At 45.0% G+C, this 15497-nt stretch overlaps 1 protein-coding gene across 2 annotated transcripts in view; it reads left to right on the forward strand.

Annotated features, from left to right (window-relative positions):
- Window positions 1–15497, forward strand: part of PTH1R (parathyroid hormone 1 receptor) — a 133841-nt gene that overhangs the window by 94250 nt on the left and 24094 nt on the right. For both annotated transcript variants that reach the window (XM_074869324.1, XM_074869291.1), the window contains 3 exons: window positions 6225–6319; window positions 9201–9387; window positions 12378–12531. In XM_074869324.1, the coding sequence (XP_074725425.1) occupies window positions 6225–6319; window positions 9201–9387; window positions 12378–12531 (436 nt within the window). The remainder of the gene's footprint in view (window positions 1–6224; window positions 6320–9200; window positions 9388–12377; window positions 12532–15497) is intronic.

Consider the following 15497-nt stretch of genomic DNA (forward strand, 5'->3'; position numbering starts at 1 on the left):
GATGGACCATCCTAAGATCTAACCTCAGCCCACCAATCCTGTCTTCAGCTGCTACTGCTTGTTTATACCATGGTGGTTTTACTGCTTCTAGGGAAATCAGAGAGGCCTTGAGAATCCATCACATACCAAACACAATGGGAAAGGCACAGCATGTTGCAGGGCTGCTTTATCTAAAACCCATTGTTCAAACCAAAAATCTTCTATGCCTGGCCTTTGTTCCTGGAGCTCTCTGGGGTCCTTTTAAAAGCGAACAACTTTGTGTAGCCTCAAACTGATGGCATAAAGCATGTTTACATAGTGTATACTGAATTACACAGATGAAATGCCATCAAAGTTTCATACATTTGCACCATGAAATATGGGCAGATGTTTTAAAGTATGTGTAGGATTAAAAAAAAATGCAGCACTCAGATGTGTTCTTCATTCTTGCAAACAACCCTGTCATGCAGTCCTCATGTCATGCCTATAGGTGAGGCCTGCCTAGGGGGTTCCTGTAAATGCTGTAGCACCTTTTGGTGCTGCTGATAACAGTTTGTGCCTAAAGTCTGCTGGGAAAGTCTGATGGTTTATAACAGCAACATAATATTATTTCACATGAAAACATGAGAGTTCTCACAACACACAGGGTCAGGTGTAGTCCCCTTGTACCCCATATTTAACCATTGCTGGCCTACAGTAGATGCTTAAGGACAGTTTATGAAGGTTGTCAAGCAAAGAGTGTTCTTGTCCCTGCTTACAGGCTTCCAAGAACCTGCAACTGTGGGGCATTCTCAGCATGTGGTTGTAGCACAGCACTTGGAGAACTTTTTTCTATTAATGTAAACAGCAAATTTGGGGCACATTTTGTCTGTGGCCTCTTGGATGTCCTGTGGCTATGAATACTGTAGATAAATTGGGCAGGACATGGAAAAGCACTACCTTTTATAAATACAGCTATGGGGCACCCAAAGAACTCAAGTGGCTTCTGAGACATGGGTCTACTCCCACCCTTTTCCTTTTTCCTTTTTTTTTTTTTCATAGACTGTTCTGTAGAGCTGAACAACTCTGCTGACTGCAGTTAAGGGGTCCAATTTATTTGCCTACACTTAGACACCTGCCACCACTGGAGATGCATTATACTAGCTATAAGGCTGGCAGATATCTATGAGACCCATGTTCCTCTGGAACAGCATCTGGGGTCCACATGGTTATTTTCAGGCATCTTTCACAACACTTAGTACTTATGTGTAGGCAACTGAATCTGAAGATCTCTCCTTGTTGACTGCCATGTGGACGTAGACACTCAACACACAGAGACACACATTTACACATCTAAATTGGGGTGTCTTAGTCTAAGAGTTGACACCAGTCGTTATCCAGATTGTGAGGATCTGAAGCACCTGGCACCTCTATAGAGGAGGGAAACAGAACTCCGTAGCAAAAAGTTATGTTCAATACTCAATGTTTTCAATTGGGCTTTGGAAATCAGTGGCTGGTTTGTGCCTTTTGCAAATATCTCTTCTCCCTGCCACTAAGCTTTTTTTCGTCACATTTTTAATTGTAAAAAAGACAAGAAAAGCCATGACTAGAGCTAGTGACAAAGGCTTTCTGGCATTGCTTATCATTCAAAGCAGTAAAATGCTTCCCCTGTTAATTTCAAACATGTCATTAGCAACATCTGAATCAGCAGCTTTGAGAAACTTTGCAGATACTTGATCTGGAAAACCTTTACATATGCTTCTATCCTCATATACTGCTAATCCCACCCTTCAGCATAGCCTGCCAACCCCTCAAAAGACCACTGGATCCATTTCAGCTTCATGACCTAAACGTTGCAGTTTTGTTATTTTCTCACAAAGGGGGAAAGAAAAAGGATGAAAGGAGAAAGTTGGATACAGGGCACAGTGCAGTGATATTCACGATGGAGTTTACCACCAGCCATCTAGAAAAATGCGTGTCTCAGTCACCCACATCCCTCCCTGTGACATGGAAAGAAAACAGGACACATGAACACCAAAGCCCCGAAGGTTTCATCCATATGTTGAAACATAGGTTATATTTATGCCCCTTGTTAAATGAGATGTCCTAGGGTAGATGAGACAACTGCATGGGAATTGCAGATACAGCATGGGACCTACAGGAAACCCATTCCCTTCTGTAAAAGCAGCTTGAAGCCAGACAGGACACTTGGGTGTCTAAAATGACATAAGACACATGAAAGGACAATTGAATTGAGTCCTAAAAATCATAAGACCCCTTACCTGAGACTCAAATGGATGGGACTTGCTATATAAATTTAAACACTTCTATTTGAGCTAGTCACCCTGGACTCCTCTTGTGACAGCTCAGTCAATGCAGCTGATGGCTGAGGATACCATCCTGTGATTAAAACAGATGAAGTGCAGCCTAAAGCACCCTTTTCTTACTGCTGATGGGACCTCAGGTGGCCAGCTCTGATGGAGCTATCCACACCGTAGACGTTTATTCTAGAGGACCACATCCACTATGACAAATACCATGTACCCGTACTTCGAGGGAGCAGAAATACTCTTCTCACAGACTGTCCTATAGCTGGCTGTAATGCAAGAGTAAAAGCACAGCCACTGTTTCACAAAGGACAGGGCCTTGAAACCCCACACTTGGTGCTCTGATGTAGCTCTGAGCTGTCCTGCAGCGGAAAGCAGTTTTCCTCTGGATTCAGATCAATGCAAATTATTTCCCCATTGGTGGAAGTGGACAAATAAGGAGTTAGGTTAAGCCCTGAGCACAGTATGAAAATGTAACAGCCAACTGCTCTGAGGGTCACACACACTTGGAAGACATCCAAACCACAAGGAGTGGGGAATGCAAGGACCCTTGTGGGAGGGGGGCACATCCAGCCCGTCGATGACCGATGGTGGCTAGGTTTTGTTTATTTTGTTTTTTTTCTGTGCACTCTCTGAGTTCACGCAGAAGCCATCTCCAACTCTGTTTTGGTTTCCTGTCCTCTGAAAGCCACCAGGCTGCCGTGAAGTTTCTACCCTGAGGTCAGGCTGGTGGAAAGCTGAGATGCAAAGGGGAGCAGAGAGGAAGTCTCCCACCAAACCAAGAGGGAGGGAGAAAGGGAGATCTTGTTACAGGTTCAGCACACAATACATCTGAAATAGTACTTACTTTTTTGTGGTTTGGTCTATTGTCAGTCTCTGAGTTATGGCTGGAGTGAGGTCGGGAAGGCAGGATCAGGTGGGCTAGCTCTCTGCAGACAGATCATTTCACCTGGCTATACAAGATTGATGGTTGCAATTTGGTGGAGCTTTGCAATGTGTGACCAGAGAAGATGAGGGAAAGGAAGTGCCCTGAGGCTGTGCAGTGCCTGAGCACCACAGAGCATGACCTAGAGAGGATGCATGGTGAATGACTTGATGGGAAGTCATTTCACCAACCCCAAAACCAGCTCTGCCACATCAGGGGAGCCTCATCCTGCCCAGCACCCTCCAGGACCAACCACGACTGGCTCAGTCATGTGAAGGGAAGGCCTTCAGAGCATTCTTCTGCAGGCCCTGTTGGCAGGGGAAGGGGACAAGTTGGTACTCCTTAGAGAGATGGCAGATGCAAGAGACACAGGAAAGCTGTAAAAGACAGGAAGAGAGGGAGGAATCAGATCCATCCCACACCTTCCCTACCATTATCTAATCCCAGCAGGGCTTGGGATGGAGTGGGCAGAGGGCAACATTCAAGGATGCCAGTTTTGAAACTGATGTTCCGTGATCTTGGTACTGTATTGTGAGTTTTACAGTATTTTGCTGATAATCCCAGCCCCTGGAGTCATAGATATTGAGGTTTAGCTCTTCTGGTTTTCCTTTAGCTTTTTTTCAGCTTTTGTTTTTTTCAGTGCACATGTGTCAACAGTTGAAACGGTGAAGGATTACTGCAGGAGTCAAATTAAATGGCACTAGTTAAGGTATTACGCTTTTTAAACCATGGTGTGTCAAGGCTGGATTTTTGCAGGGTGGGTTGCCTCTTCCAGCAGGTCAGTGGATGATCAGCAATGATCAGTCTGTCTTCAGGGTGGATTTATAAGAGACATTAGGTAGAGTTCCTGCTGTAGCAGGTTGATCTAGTAAGTAGTGCATTGTCTTAGGACTACAGAGGTCCAGGTTGTGTCTATTGCTTGGCCATGCATGACCTTTGTGGTCTTCTGTGAATTATTTAAACTTCTGTCTATCTTAGCTACAAAAGAGTGTTCTCAGACCATGGAGGTGGTTGTTTCAGCTGGTGGATATCATGATATTTTGTTACCTGGAGGACCTTTTCTCATTCAGCATTGTGGTTTCCACCAAGCTGGGACTTCCCTTCTGCTAGGAGATGAGTGAGACCTGGAACTGCCTTTAGAGCTTTTTTATTTCCTCATGGATAAATCCAGGTCTCATCATTCCTGAGGACAGGCTAGAAAGCACGAGCTGCCCTCCCAGGGGCTGCCCTGTGCAACCTTTTGGAGAACCTCAACCTTTTGCTCCTGGGGCTTTCCCCAAGGACCTGAACACCCCATCCAAAAGATCACCTTCCATGAAGGCTCCCCATTGTGACACTGGGTAAGATTTGTGGCACCTATGTCTGCAAGCGAGCTCACTAGCGTGCATGCATGCATGCATGCATGTGTATGTCTTGGCAGTTCTGACTCAACAGCCTTTCAAAAAGAGGCCCTGTGGTTAATCAGAGGAATTAACCACAGCCTCCAAAAATGTTCTGCCAGCCAATCACCAGGCCCTTCCCAAGGCCATTGCTGCTACAACAGCGTCGTTGTCTGATAGGAACATGGATCTTTCCGGTTAAATTTCTGAATGGGGCTCAGGGATGCTTTTGTTCAGCTGAGCATAGTAACACCTCACAACTGCCAAATTACCAAGAATCCTGAACTTGGAGCAGGATTTTTATTTTTTTTAAATTTTCACCATGGAGGCAAATGTTTTCCAGTTCAAAGAGGATTCCAGCTTGGCAGTGGTAAAAGCGCACTAAACTTTGAAGGGAAGGACCTCTTTTTTTTCCCCTAAAGCTCTTGAATCTGCTCATATTGGCTTTTTAGTGCCTGTTGCCTCCACAGAGATATATATATATATAAAAATACACATACACACACGTTAGATTAATATTGGCAAGCGCACCACTCTACCAATGGAAACCGCAAAGAAACATTCACATATCTGGGGATTCTGATGTAATAGGGCTGAGGTTTTGCATTCCAGGACAACATTTCTAGCATCAAATCAAAATCAGAGCTGTCATTCAGAGCCCAGCGTTACTAATGTTATTGCAACCCAGCGGGTGGGGTGAGGGAAAGGCGGGAGGCAGGGGAGGAGGGAGTGAGGAGAAAGATGCTGAATTGGTTGGTTTCTTTGGGGTTTATTTCTAATTTCAGACGATGAAAGGCAGTACAAGCTAGGATGGTGGTAGGCATTTTAACCCTTTTCAGGCAGATATTCTGTAATCCCTGAATTAAACTGCATGGCCCAGCACAGGATGAAGAAAAACTTCTCAATATTTAATGGAAAGCTCAGGGTTTTTAAGCCCAACTCTGAAATATAGAGGGCCAAGAGAACTAAAACCTACTACAGGATTAATTAGTATGAGCTCTCCTATGACAGGAACTTTTCCAATGGGACTTTGGCAAGCTAAAGTTGTGTCTGGATTGGATAACCAGAGTCATAGGCTGCTTTTGATTTTAAAAAAGAAAAACAAATGCAGGTGATTTCTTCTTATATCCTGCAGCCAAAGTATATCCTCCCCCTGTTTACTGTGGTTGACACCACCAGCCTGGACATCAGTCATTCAACAACGGTATGGCACAGCCTTGTGGCTAAATTTTACAGTTCCAGCAAAAATCCCAGGTCAGTGGGCAGTTTTTTCAAGCAAAAGTTGCCAAGTGATCTCTGGATTTGGCTGAGAGTTTGTAAAGCGCTTTGGGTTCCTTTGGGATGAAAATGTTGCAAAACTCCCAGGCATGGGATTAACCCAACTTCATCACTAGTCCTTTGTAAAAATCCAGCTCCACCCAGTCATTAGGAAAGATGAATACCGCTTTCCAAGCTGCTCTTATGTCAAAAAGGTGACAAGAAGCGTGATTGATTGTCAAAGGCTTCCCAGACCCAGAGCTGTACAACCCCAGCAGGTATGATAGCCTGAATCTCTGTGCTGCTACCACGGTTGTGTTACGATGCAGTAGGACGCGTTCTAATGTGACGCTATTTTTTCCATCATTTCTACTGCAGGAGGTCTTTGATCGCCTCTATTTGATTTATACTGTTGGATACTCCATCTCTCTGGGATCCCTCACAGTTGCTGTCCTTATCCTGGGATACTTCAGGTAGGCGGCTCTGTTTCTACCTAAGCGAGTTGTCACTAGACTGGAAAAGCCTTGGGCTTTCCTAAAGAATAAAACTGGGGTTTCATGTGCTTCTTCAGCAAACCACAAGAGGTTACATCTGTGCTTTGGGCTGTGTTAGTGTCACTTAGGTCAAGCTTCTTGGGGGATGGTGGGTGGGCTGTCTGAACTTCTTCCGCTTGCCTGCAATAGAGTTTTCTAGACCCTCTTTGTAGCAAACAGAAAGAGAGGCATCTCCAGGAAGAGGTTTGTCTCCCTTGAAAGACTCTCTAGGTTTTTCTGTCCCTATTACTCCTTCATATGATTGGCTTAGATTTAGATGGCTGATTTTTAGATAGCTAAGATTTCATAAGGGAAATTCCACTCTAAATACAAATATTCATGAAGAATAGACCAGTTGAAGGGGACCCCAGACATATAAAAGCACTGAACTGCCTTCTCCAATCTCCCCGTGCTGCTGCCGTACCTAGGGATCCAAAAATACCCCTCACCCTCCTAACTCTGGTTGTCTGCACTTTCCACTACCTCTGCCAAGGGATGTAGACCCCTAAATAATATTTTGAACCTGCACCATCCATTCCTCAGACCTGGTTGTTGCATCTTCTTGCTGCCACAGAGACCATGGGATGGGAGGGGTGAAAGGTGTTGGTCACAGCTAGAAGTTTGGGAAACCATACCTGGTGAGCTGCAAATAGAGAAGGGTGCTGAGCCCCAATCCCCTGAGCTCCAGATTTGTTTCCCTTCAGTGGCTGGCAGACCAGGCCTCTCCTAGAAGACCACAGGACCCAGACAACAGCTATGGAGGGAAATTCTCCATGCAGCAAACAGTCATGTGTTGTCTGCAGATGGGCTCAGCAACTCCCAACATGCAAGCTTGAGCTAAGCCCCAGACACATACCACTGGGAATAAAATGTGTGGCCTTTGACTCTAAAAGTGCTCAGCCCTCTCTGCAGTGAACAAAAGGAGGTCGGGGGATTTACTTGGATAGCAGAGCATCCCAGAGCCCGAATCTGTGACACACACATGTGCCAAAGGGGACTGCAGACCCCTCCTGGAGGCACTTCACATGATGTAGTCCCAGAACCCATCCCTGCCACCACCCTCCTGTCCTCCCAACCCTTTCCCTCCTGTTTCATTTCTCACTGGACACTGGCAATGTTGTTAAAATATTTAATGTCCATGTATGCAAGAGTACTCCTAGTTTCAGAAGGCAGGCTCTCTATTCATGTAGTCAGAGCACTTCCCTTAACAGCCCAGACTACATGGGTGACTGTGCTAGAGTGTCTTTGTCCCAAGGAGCAAAGTAGCAGCAGGGACCAAGACAGATTTTATTCCAGATAATACAGAATCCAGAGATTCACTGACTATAGTTCAAATGCAGGGAACAAAGCCCATCTTCATTTATACCTCAGCAGTTCCACTTGGTGTAATTTGTATTATAATAGCCCAGGAAAGAACTGTTATTGCTATCACGATCTCCTCCAAAGGAGGAAAAAACACAGCTTTTATTTTTTATTTCCATTATTGGAGCTGGGGATTTAAGAAGGTATAAATCCATTAACACGTTAATGCATGGCTAGCCAAGCAACAGAGCTGTAGAGGACAGAAGAGGACCACAACAGGTCAGTTAGCTCCTTCTTCTCCCCAAAGGCATGATTATCAATTCTAAAACACACCTTGTAGATATGGGTCTAACCCATTCCCTTCTTACTATCCAGCTTTTCCCCCAAAAGGATCTTAAAGCGCTTTACAATCAACACTTGTGGAGTCATTGCTGCCACTGCTGGGTTGGAGCCCAGAAACCGCTCAACATGACCAAGCAAGGGATAATGTCTGTAACAGCAAACAGAGAAAACAGCCCAGCGCACTGTAGTTGCTACTGAATTTGGATTGAGCAGAAAGATTAGCAGTTTACACGAACCTCTGCAAGGTTTTTAGTGGCCACAAGTTCTGTAGCCTTCGTAGTTCATTTCCTCTGCACAAAGTGCAGATAAATATGAAGTTTTTAAATGCAGGGTTGTACTCTGAGAAGGGTAGGTTTGTTGGAGGGATTGATTTAACAGTGGAAGAGACACACACGGGATATGCACTTTAGTATCAGTAAGCACGGTGCATGTATCTTGCCTTCTGTCTGTACATCTTGGAAAATGACTGCATGTTTGCTGCACACTCATTGCACATGCGCTGAACACCGGGGATGTGCTCATCGTACACAGAGGGATGCACACGCCCTGCACAGCTGTTGTTGGCTCAGTACACATTGGCTGTGCCCCCACTGCATTCATCTTGATGTTCACCAGATGTGCAGACACTGCACATGTGCCTCATGCTGAATGCACCTCTCGCTTCCTCCAGATGCATGCGCGCTGTGCGGTGTCCTGCATGTGCAAACTCATCACACATGCGCCGCACACGCACTGTACGCACACTGCACTCCAGATGTGCACGCACTGAGCACAGACTCCATATCACATACCCTCCTCCAGCTGCATGTGCACTGCACACACACCATCCTCCAGATGCAGACTCACTGCCCACTCTGTGCATCCTCACTGCCCGTGCCCAATACAGGCGAAATGCATCCCTATTTCTTTGGAAGATTTCCCAGTCAGAAATAAATTAGTATAGGCACACGTTGTCCTAGTGCAAAATCAGCAGCAGTGTGCTGCCACCAAACCCCTGGAGTAGGGGAGTTAATTCATTTACCAACCCCGTGGGTGAACCATGAGCATGTGGCACTAGCACTGTTTCCCCATGGCATAGCACTGATGAGTGGAGCTGGGGCTCTTCAGAAGCAGAGGTGATCCTGAGCATGTCCAACAGATGGGCTAAACTACTCCAATCCTTCTCTGTCTCTTCCAGACGTTTGCACTGCACTAGAAACTACATCCACATGCACCTATTTGTCTCCTTCATGCTGAGAGCTGTGAGCATCTTCGTGAAGGATGCAGTCTTGTACTCCGGGTCAGCTTTGGAGGAGATGGAACGGATCTCAGAGGAAGACTTGAAGTCCATTACTGAAGCACCTCCAGCAGATAAATCACAGTTTGTGAGTATCATTGGAACAGCTGGTTCTCCAGGTTTTGTGCCTACACCTCACCTCTTTCAAGGGGATTTGCCACCCTACTGAGGGCTCCCCCCCTTTCCTCACCCTCCACAGCCTCTCCCCATCCCTTCCCACTCCCTCTCAACCCACTGGCCCAGTGGGTCTTCCCAGTCCCAGAGCTAGGGAAGGAAGAGCTGTTCCCCATGGCAGTCAAAGGTGAAGTCAAGGTTGATGTTTTAGTTCCCATCTACAACTACTATTTTCAACATTCCCCTGGGGCCCCCTAAAGTGTATGGCTCTGGAAACTCTCCTGGCTATCCCAACACAAGGCACATCAGTCCTTGCATTTCACAGCATGTACTTATCCCACCACAACATGCAACTGGCTGATTTTCCACTTGGACCTCCTCTCTGTACGACCCATCAAGGTATCACTGTGCTGTAACAACGGTGCCATCAAACTGACAGCCCAGATGTAGCAAAGCCACTGTTCAGCGTGTCCTGGGAGGCTTCCAGATGTGACTCCAGAGCCAGAGCAGAGGTAGTTTGTGAGGAAGAAGTTCAGCAGCAATCTCACCCCACTGTAGTTTTTCAGCAAACCATAGCTTGTTGCTCCTGTTGTGATTTATAACTCCCATTCTGAAAAAAAAGGACATTTTAGAAGGGATAATGGAGGGATTATGCACTGTTATAAGGAAGAGTAGTGTTCATCTGCAAAGAGCAGATGTCTACAAGGGAGACACCTTTGTTCAATCTAGTCAACTCAGGTTCAATTTATGCTCAGCTGAGTCAGTTGGTCAACACAGCCAGTCAAGGGTATAACAAAGCACATCCTAAAATAAAAATTGAAGTGAGGTCAGTTGAACTTGTCTCCAAAAGTACATTTCTTTTCACTGTATAGAAAGGTCAGATGGCAGTATCTGCATTGTCCATGTGCTTGGGGGGAAAGCCCATCCTCATGTTTCAAAGTCGTCCCCACCTGCTGAAGCTGTCTGCTCTCCTTGTCATTGGTCTTATCACAGATTTCCCATGGTGGATCCTAGGTATGATAGCTTATCATCCATGAATTGCTGGATGCTGCAGAGACAGAGAAGGTAGCTTTTAATATCTAAGATCAAGAGTTACCTTCAATGCACACAAAAAATCTGAGCTAGCTCAAACATCCTAGTGGAGTGTCTCTCACAATGTGGCAATAAACTTTCTGCCTGTGTATTCATTCAGCTTCTCAAGTCTTTCACAGCTTGTGCTGCTACCAGAGACCTGGCCACCAACACCCCCACATAAAATCAGCATATATGGAGAGTCCCACTGTGCATCCAAGTACCCCCAAATGGAAATTTGTTATTGTGTATCCTTCCTATTTCAGAGATCCATTTCACTAATTTGGCAAGTCTCTGGTTGGAGCACTCAGCACGCTTCAAAACACACCCTTTTTGGAAAGAACAGAAAACGTTTTACTGCATTGTTTTCTGTTTCTCCTTGGGCTGGACTCATTATGAGGAATAATTAGGATAATTTATTACATTCTTTGAATATTAGCAATTTAATGGCATTTCCTATTCTTCTTAATTGAAAGGCAAACTAGTGATGAAGGCAACAATTAATGTATTTCTTTTGTTTCTAAGTGAAGTGAAAGCTTTGTGACTATTGCCTGATGCTCCCTGTGTGGGGGTAGATGGTGGTTTTTTGTAAATATAAAAATTATTATTAAACTTGGACAGGGATTTTTAACTGATCTTCCTTCTATTTTAACTCACGTTGTCTGTAGAAGAAAATGGGTGTAAATGTGTCCATATTTTATATATACACTTATACATGTAGATATGTATATAATATGTGCATATTCATTTTGATTGGAAAACTATTAGCATAAAAGCTGTGCCAGAATAAAAACTGTTTTTATTCACAAGGTAGATGTTCATGACATTTTCTGCAAGTTGACTGTGTGCCTCTCAAAGGAAGGGGCAGCATGGAGATTTGCTGCTGCCATCGGCTGTGTTTGGTAGTCATAGACTTTCTGTGAAATCAAACCACCCAGAGTCCTAGCATTTCCACATTGACAAGAGATGGCTTTATGTGTCACTTTGTACCAATAAACCCCATGTGGCATCATTACTTTGCAACCTTTCTCTACTAGGGTTGAGAAATGTTGGAAGAATGGTGGCTTTGCCCCACTCTGCCAGAAGGGCAGGGGAGCGTTGAGACGCAGTCAGGGTTTTCCACTCAAGAAAGCAAAGGATTGCAGGTCAGTGTGGAGTGAGAGGTCAGTTTATGAGCCCTTTTAAGATCAGTATGTCCTGGAAGTCTCTACCAGGTCTCCCACGTTGCAGCTCAGGTCTGTTCAGAAAACACTTTGACATTGTGGGTGAAATCCTCCAGCTTCTTAGAGGACCAGTCACCAAAGCCTAGAACACATATCTAGGGTGTCTTCACACTCATTGAGAAAAGACAGGCAGCTGTGGAGGACCCTGTCTTGGCCATCCATGACAAGATGGGGTGACTCACCCTTAGCATGGTGCTTGTATTTCTCCATGAGCTGAGGACGGAGTCATATTTCCAAGTGACATGACTTGCACCAGGTCACCCAGACCAAGGTGACTTGGCCACAGCCCTTTGTGGACAAGAGACACAATGAAAAGATGAAACACAGCTGCCCTAGAAACCGTGTCAGTCCCTCATCACTGGGTTTGGGAGAGAGTAGGATCAGGTCAGTGTCTCTCCACACATGCCCTGTCCTCCTACACCTCCCAACTCACTTGCTATTAGAGCCACAATGTCAGACTGGGAGAAGCTTTCTTCTCAGTTGTTCATCTCTTCTATTCTTGAACTTATTTTTCCCCCCTTGTAAAACCTCTGCAACAGAATTTTCTGATTTGGTTTTTTCCTTTCTCCATCTTGATTTCCAGCCCATCTTGGTAAATTATGGCTTTATGTAGAACAAGAATTTCACACCATGTTCCTCACATAACCCTGTCTTTCTGTGATCATTGCAGGTGGGCTGTAAAGTAGCGGTTACCTTCTTCCTCTACTTCCTGGCAACCAATTACTACTGGATTCTGGTGGAAGGGCTCTATCTCCACAGCCTCATCTTCATGGCATTTTTCTCAGAGAAGAAATATCTTTGGGGATTCACATTATTTGGCTGGGGTAAGTCACAGCTGGTCCTTACAGCTGAGCTGTAAGAAGCCTGTTGGAGGTAGTCTTTGAAGAAGATAGTGTATATACGTAAATATAGGAGAGGGGACAGAGGCTGGGTGAGCATCAGAACACAATGACTCTGGCAAGGACAAGTTAGCTCTCTTGTGAAGCCTTTATCGTTTCTAAATTGTGGTATTTGCATTGTGATACTTCCAGAAGCTCTGGAAGGATCAGCCCAGACTTGGAGAGTCAGCACATCTTGCCATCCTTCTGGGGCAGCAGACCTGGGCATGTGACAGCTGATTTTAGTGCACTTCGAGTTATCCCCATCTCTGCCAAGCGTCTCCTGCTGAGATGTTGGGCTGGAGGGACAGAAAGTTGCGTGCGGCTGTGAGCATCTGCTCCCAACGTCAGACCTAAGCTCTGATTTCCTACCTCAGATCTCAGTTGCTTTAAAAAGCTCCTGAGGTTTCATGAGTGTTGGAGCTCTAGTAGAAACCTGCAATTTGTGGGGAAGATTTTTTTTTCCTTTTCTTTTAACTTGGGCATCTTTTCCTGGAGTAAGGAGAAAGGGGCGGGATGTGGGTGCAGGGAGGGTGCTCATTAGTGGAAGGCATTGTGGGCACACACATTTCAGGAGACAATGTGCTTTCTGTTCCCTTCTGGCATTAGCTTTGGCTTGCAAGGAGTTATGAGGTGCTGATAGGCTGAGGACAATCAAACAACTGCCCAGAGTTGTCTGAAGTGTGTGGACTGTAAGGGAGAGCAGGAAGCATAATAGACGATCTTCAAGGACATAACTAAGAATAATGGGGTGTAGGTCTACAGAGGAGCTTACAGCAGGAAAAACCTGTTCAGAGGTGTCTATGGTTACCTCTAAACTCTATGGCCCAGGGCCACTTCCCAGTTTTCAGGTCCAAAATGCACCTGGCCACATCCTGACTGCATTTTAGGACAAGATTAATGTGTGCACCACACCATCCCATTCCAGAACATGATTTCTTCTGGAAGAAAACCAGTGTCTCTAACAGTGGAGCTCTGAGCAAACCAATAAGTCTACGGAGGATTGCAGGTTTTTGTTGTGTGAGAGCAAGCAAGGGATTCAGTAACCCAGGGCAGTCCAGCCGGCAGGACTCTCTCCAGCCTTCCTTCTTCCCAAATGTGATGTGAAAGGTACCACAAGCTCCTTGATAACTGCAAGTTCAACCAGTGCATAGGTCAGAAACTGCTGATAAAGACAGGAGGTGTAAATACAAGTCCCAGAGTGGGCATCCATCTCTCGGGCAAAGTCTAGTCCCAGACAGCTGGTAGGTTTGAGGGGAGATAAATAAATAAAGAGAGATATTTTGGGGACAGGTCATTTCTTACCTCATGTGCTGTGAGACAGAGAGGACTTTAGATGTCACCTCCTTTTTAAAACAAATGAACAAAAAACAAATCAAAAAACCCACAAAACCCATCCTCTTCCAAACCTTCAAGCTAAGTAAAATTTGCTTCTCAGAAAACGGCATTAAATTGTACAGGGCAGACTTAAAGAAGCAATTCCCCAGAGCAAATTTTGGAAGAGAGGGAAGCAGTTGAAAAATAATGCCATATGTTTAACAAGAAAAAACAACTTGATGCTGCTCGTAATGCAGCCAAAGGAAAACAGTCTAACAAGCATGGGTTCCTCTCATTAATTCTTCCAACCGCTGCCAGAGTATAATCATTTTATCAGAGCAACCACAAAGCTGAAGTCACACCTGTCACAACACCAATCATCTATGTGCTTCCAAAAGTTTGAGGCTGCTCAATTTAAATTCCTCTTGAATGAGAACATAGGATCCCTCCAGTTGCATTTGGTTTTGCTTTGTTTAGATTAGCATGATAATGTACACACACACCCCCTCAGAGATGTATTGTTTTGATAGCTTTTGGGCACTGGAAAGGGCAACCCAGTCCAAGACCCACTGGAGTCAGTGGAAAAACTCCAGTTGCCTGCAGTGGGTACTGGATCCTGCCCATACCAGAGCAATGAATGACAGGGAATCAGTGATAAATAATTATGACATTCCACATAGGTGCAGAAAGGACAAGTTCATCCCAAAAGCTGGGATATTTTTTTTTACTTGAGTAACAACAAACAGCAATGCATTTATTCTGCCTGAAAATTTCCAAGGTGGGGGTGGGGAGCAAACATCACCCTACAATATCTTATTTCCAGACTACTGAAGAAACCAGGACATATAGTTACTCTTTGATGTCAGACCCAAAGATTTTTGTTGAGTCTTTTCAATCCACATGCTCACTGGCACAAGGGAGCACAGCTCCATGAAAGTCTGCAGCACCCTTCTTGCAAGGGAGACACTGATGACAGAAAGGAAATCATTCCTTGCCAGCACCCAACAAAAATAAATAATAATATTATGGGCAACAATAAATTCCCCAGCAGACTTCAAGTTCCCTGCAGCTGTTTTATGAAGGAAGTCTAAGAACCATGACCAATAGCCAGAAAACCCAAGTTGATTCCACTGGCATTTTTTGTTCACATCACGTTAATTTCCAGCCCCCCCCCCCCCCCCCCAACTGGGCTGCACTGGCTTTCAGCTACGGTGCAAATGAGGATTGCAGGGACACCTGGAAAAGACAAATAGATTGATGTGGTACTGTTAGAGGTGCTCAGGTCCAAATAGATGTGAGGGTGAACCTTGCATGTTTATCTAAGCAGAAGTCATCCTTGCCTGCAAGTATTTGTACCTAACAGGACAAGAGGCAGAAGAGGGTATTATTAGCCCCATTTAATATTAGGAAACTGTGGCACGGAAGGACTGAAAAAACACATGCATTGTTCCTCAGAGAGGTTTTCAAATAGCAGGGAACTGAGACCAGATTTCTCCAGACCTACACAAGGACTTTATTCAAAAACTTTCTTTTAGCAGTCGCTTTGCAACTGCCTCTCTTACTCACAGCTTTGACACATGCATGAAAGCCATTTT

The sequence above is a fragment of the Strix uralensis genome, chromosome 1 (genome assembly GCF_047716275.1).
Source record: "Strix uralensis isolate ZFMK-TIS-50842 chromosome 1, bStrUra1, whole genome shotgun sequence".
NCBI lineage: Eukaryota > Metazoa > Chordata > Aves > Strigiformes > Strigidae > Strix > Strix uralensis.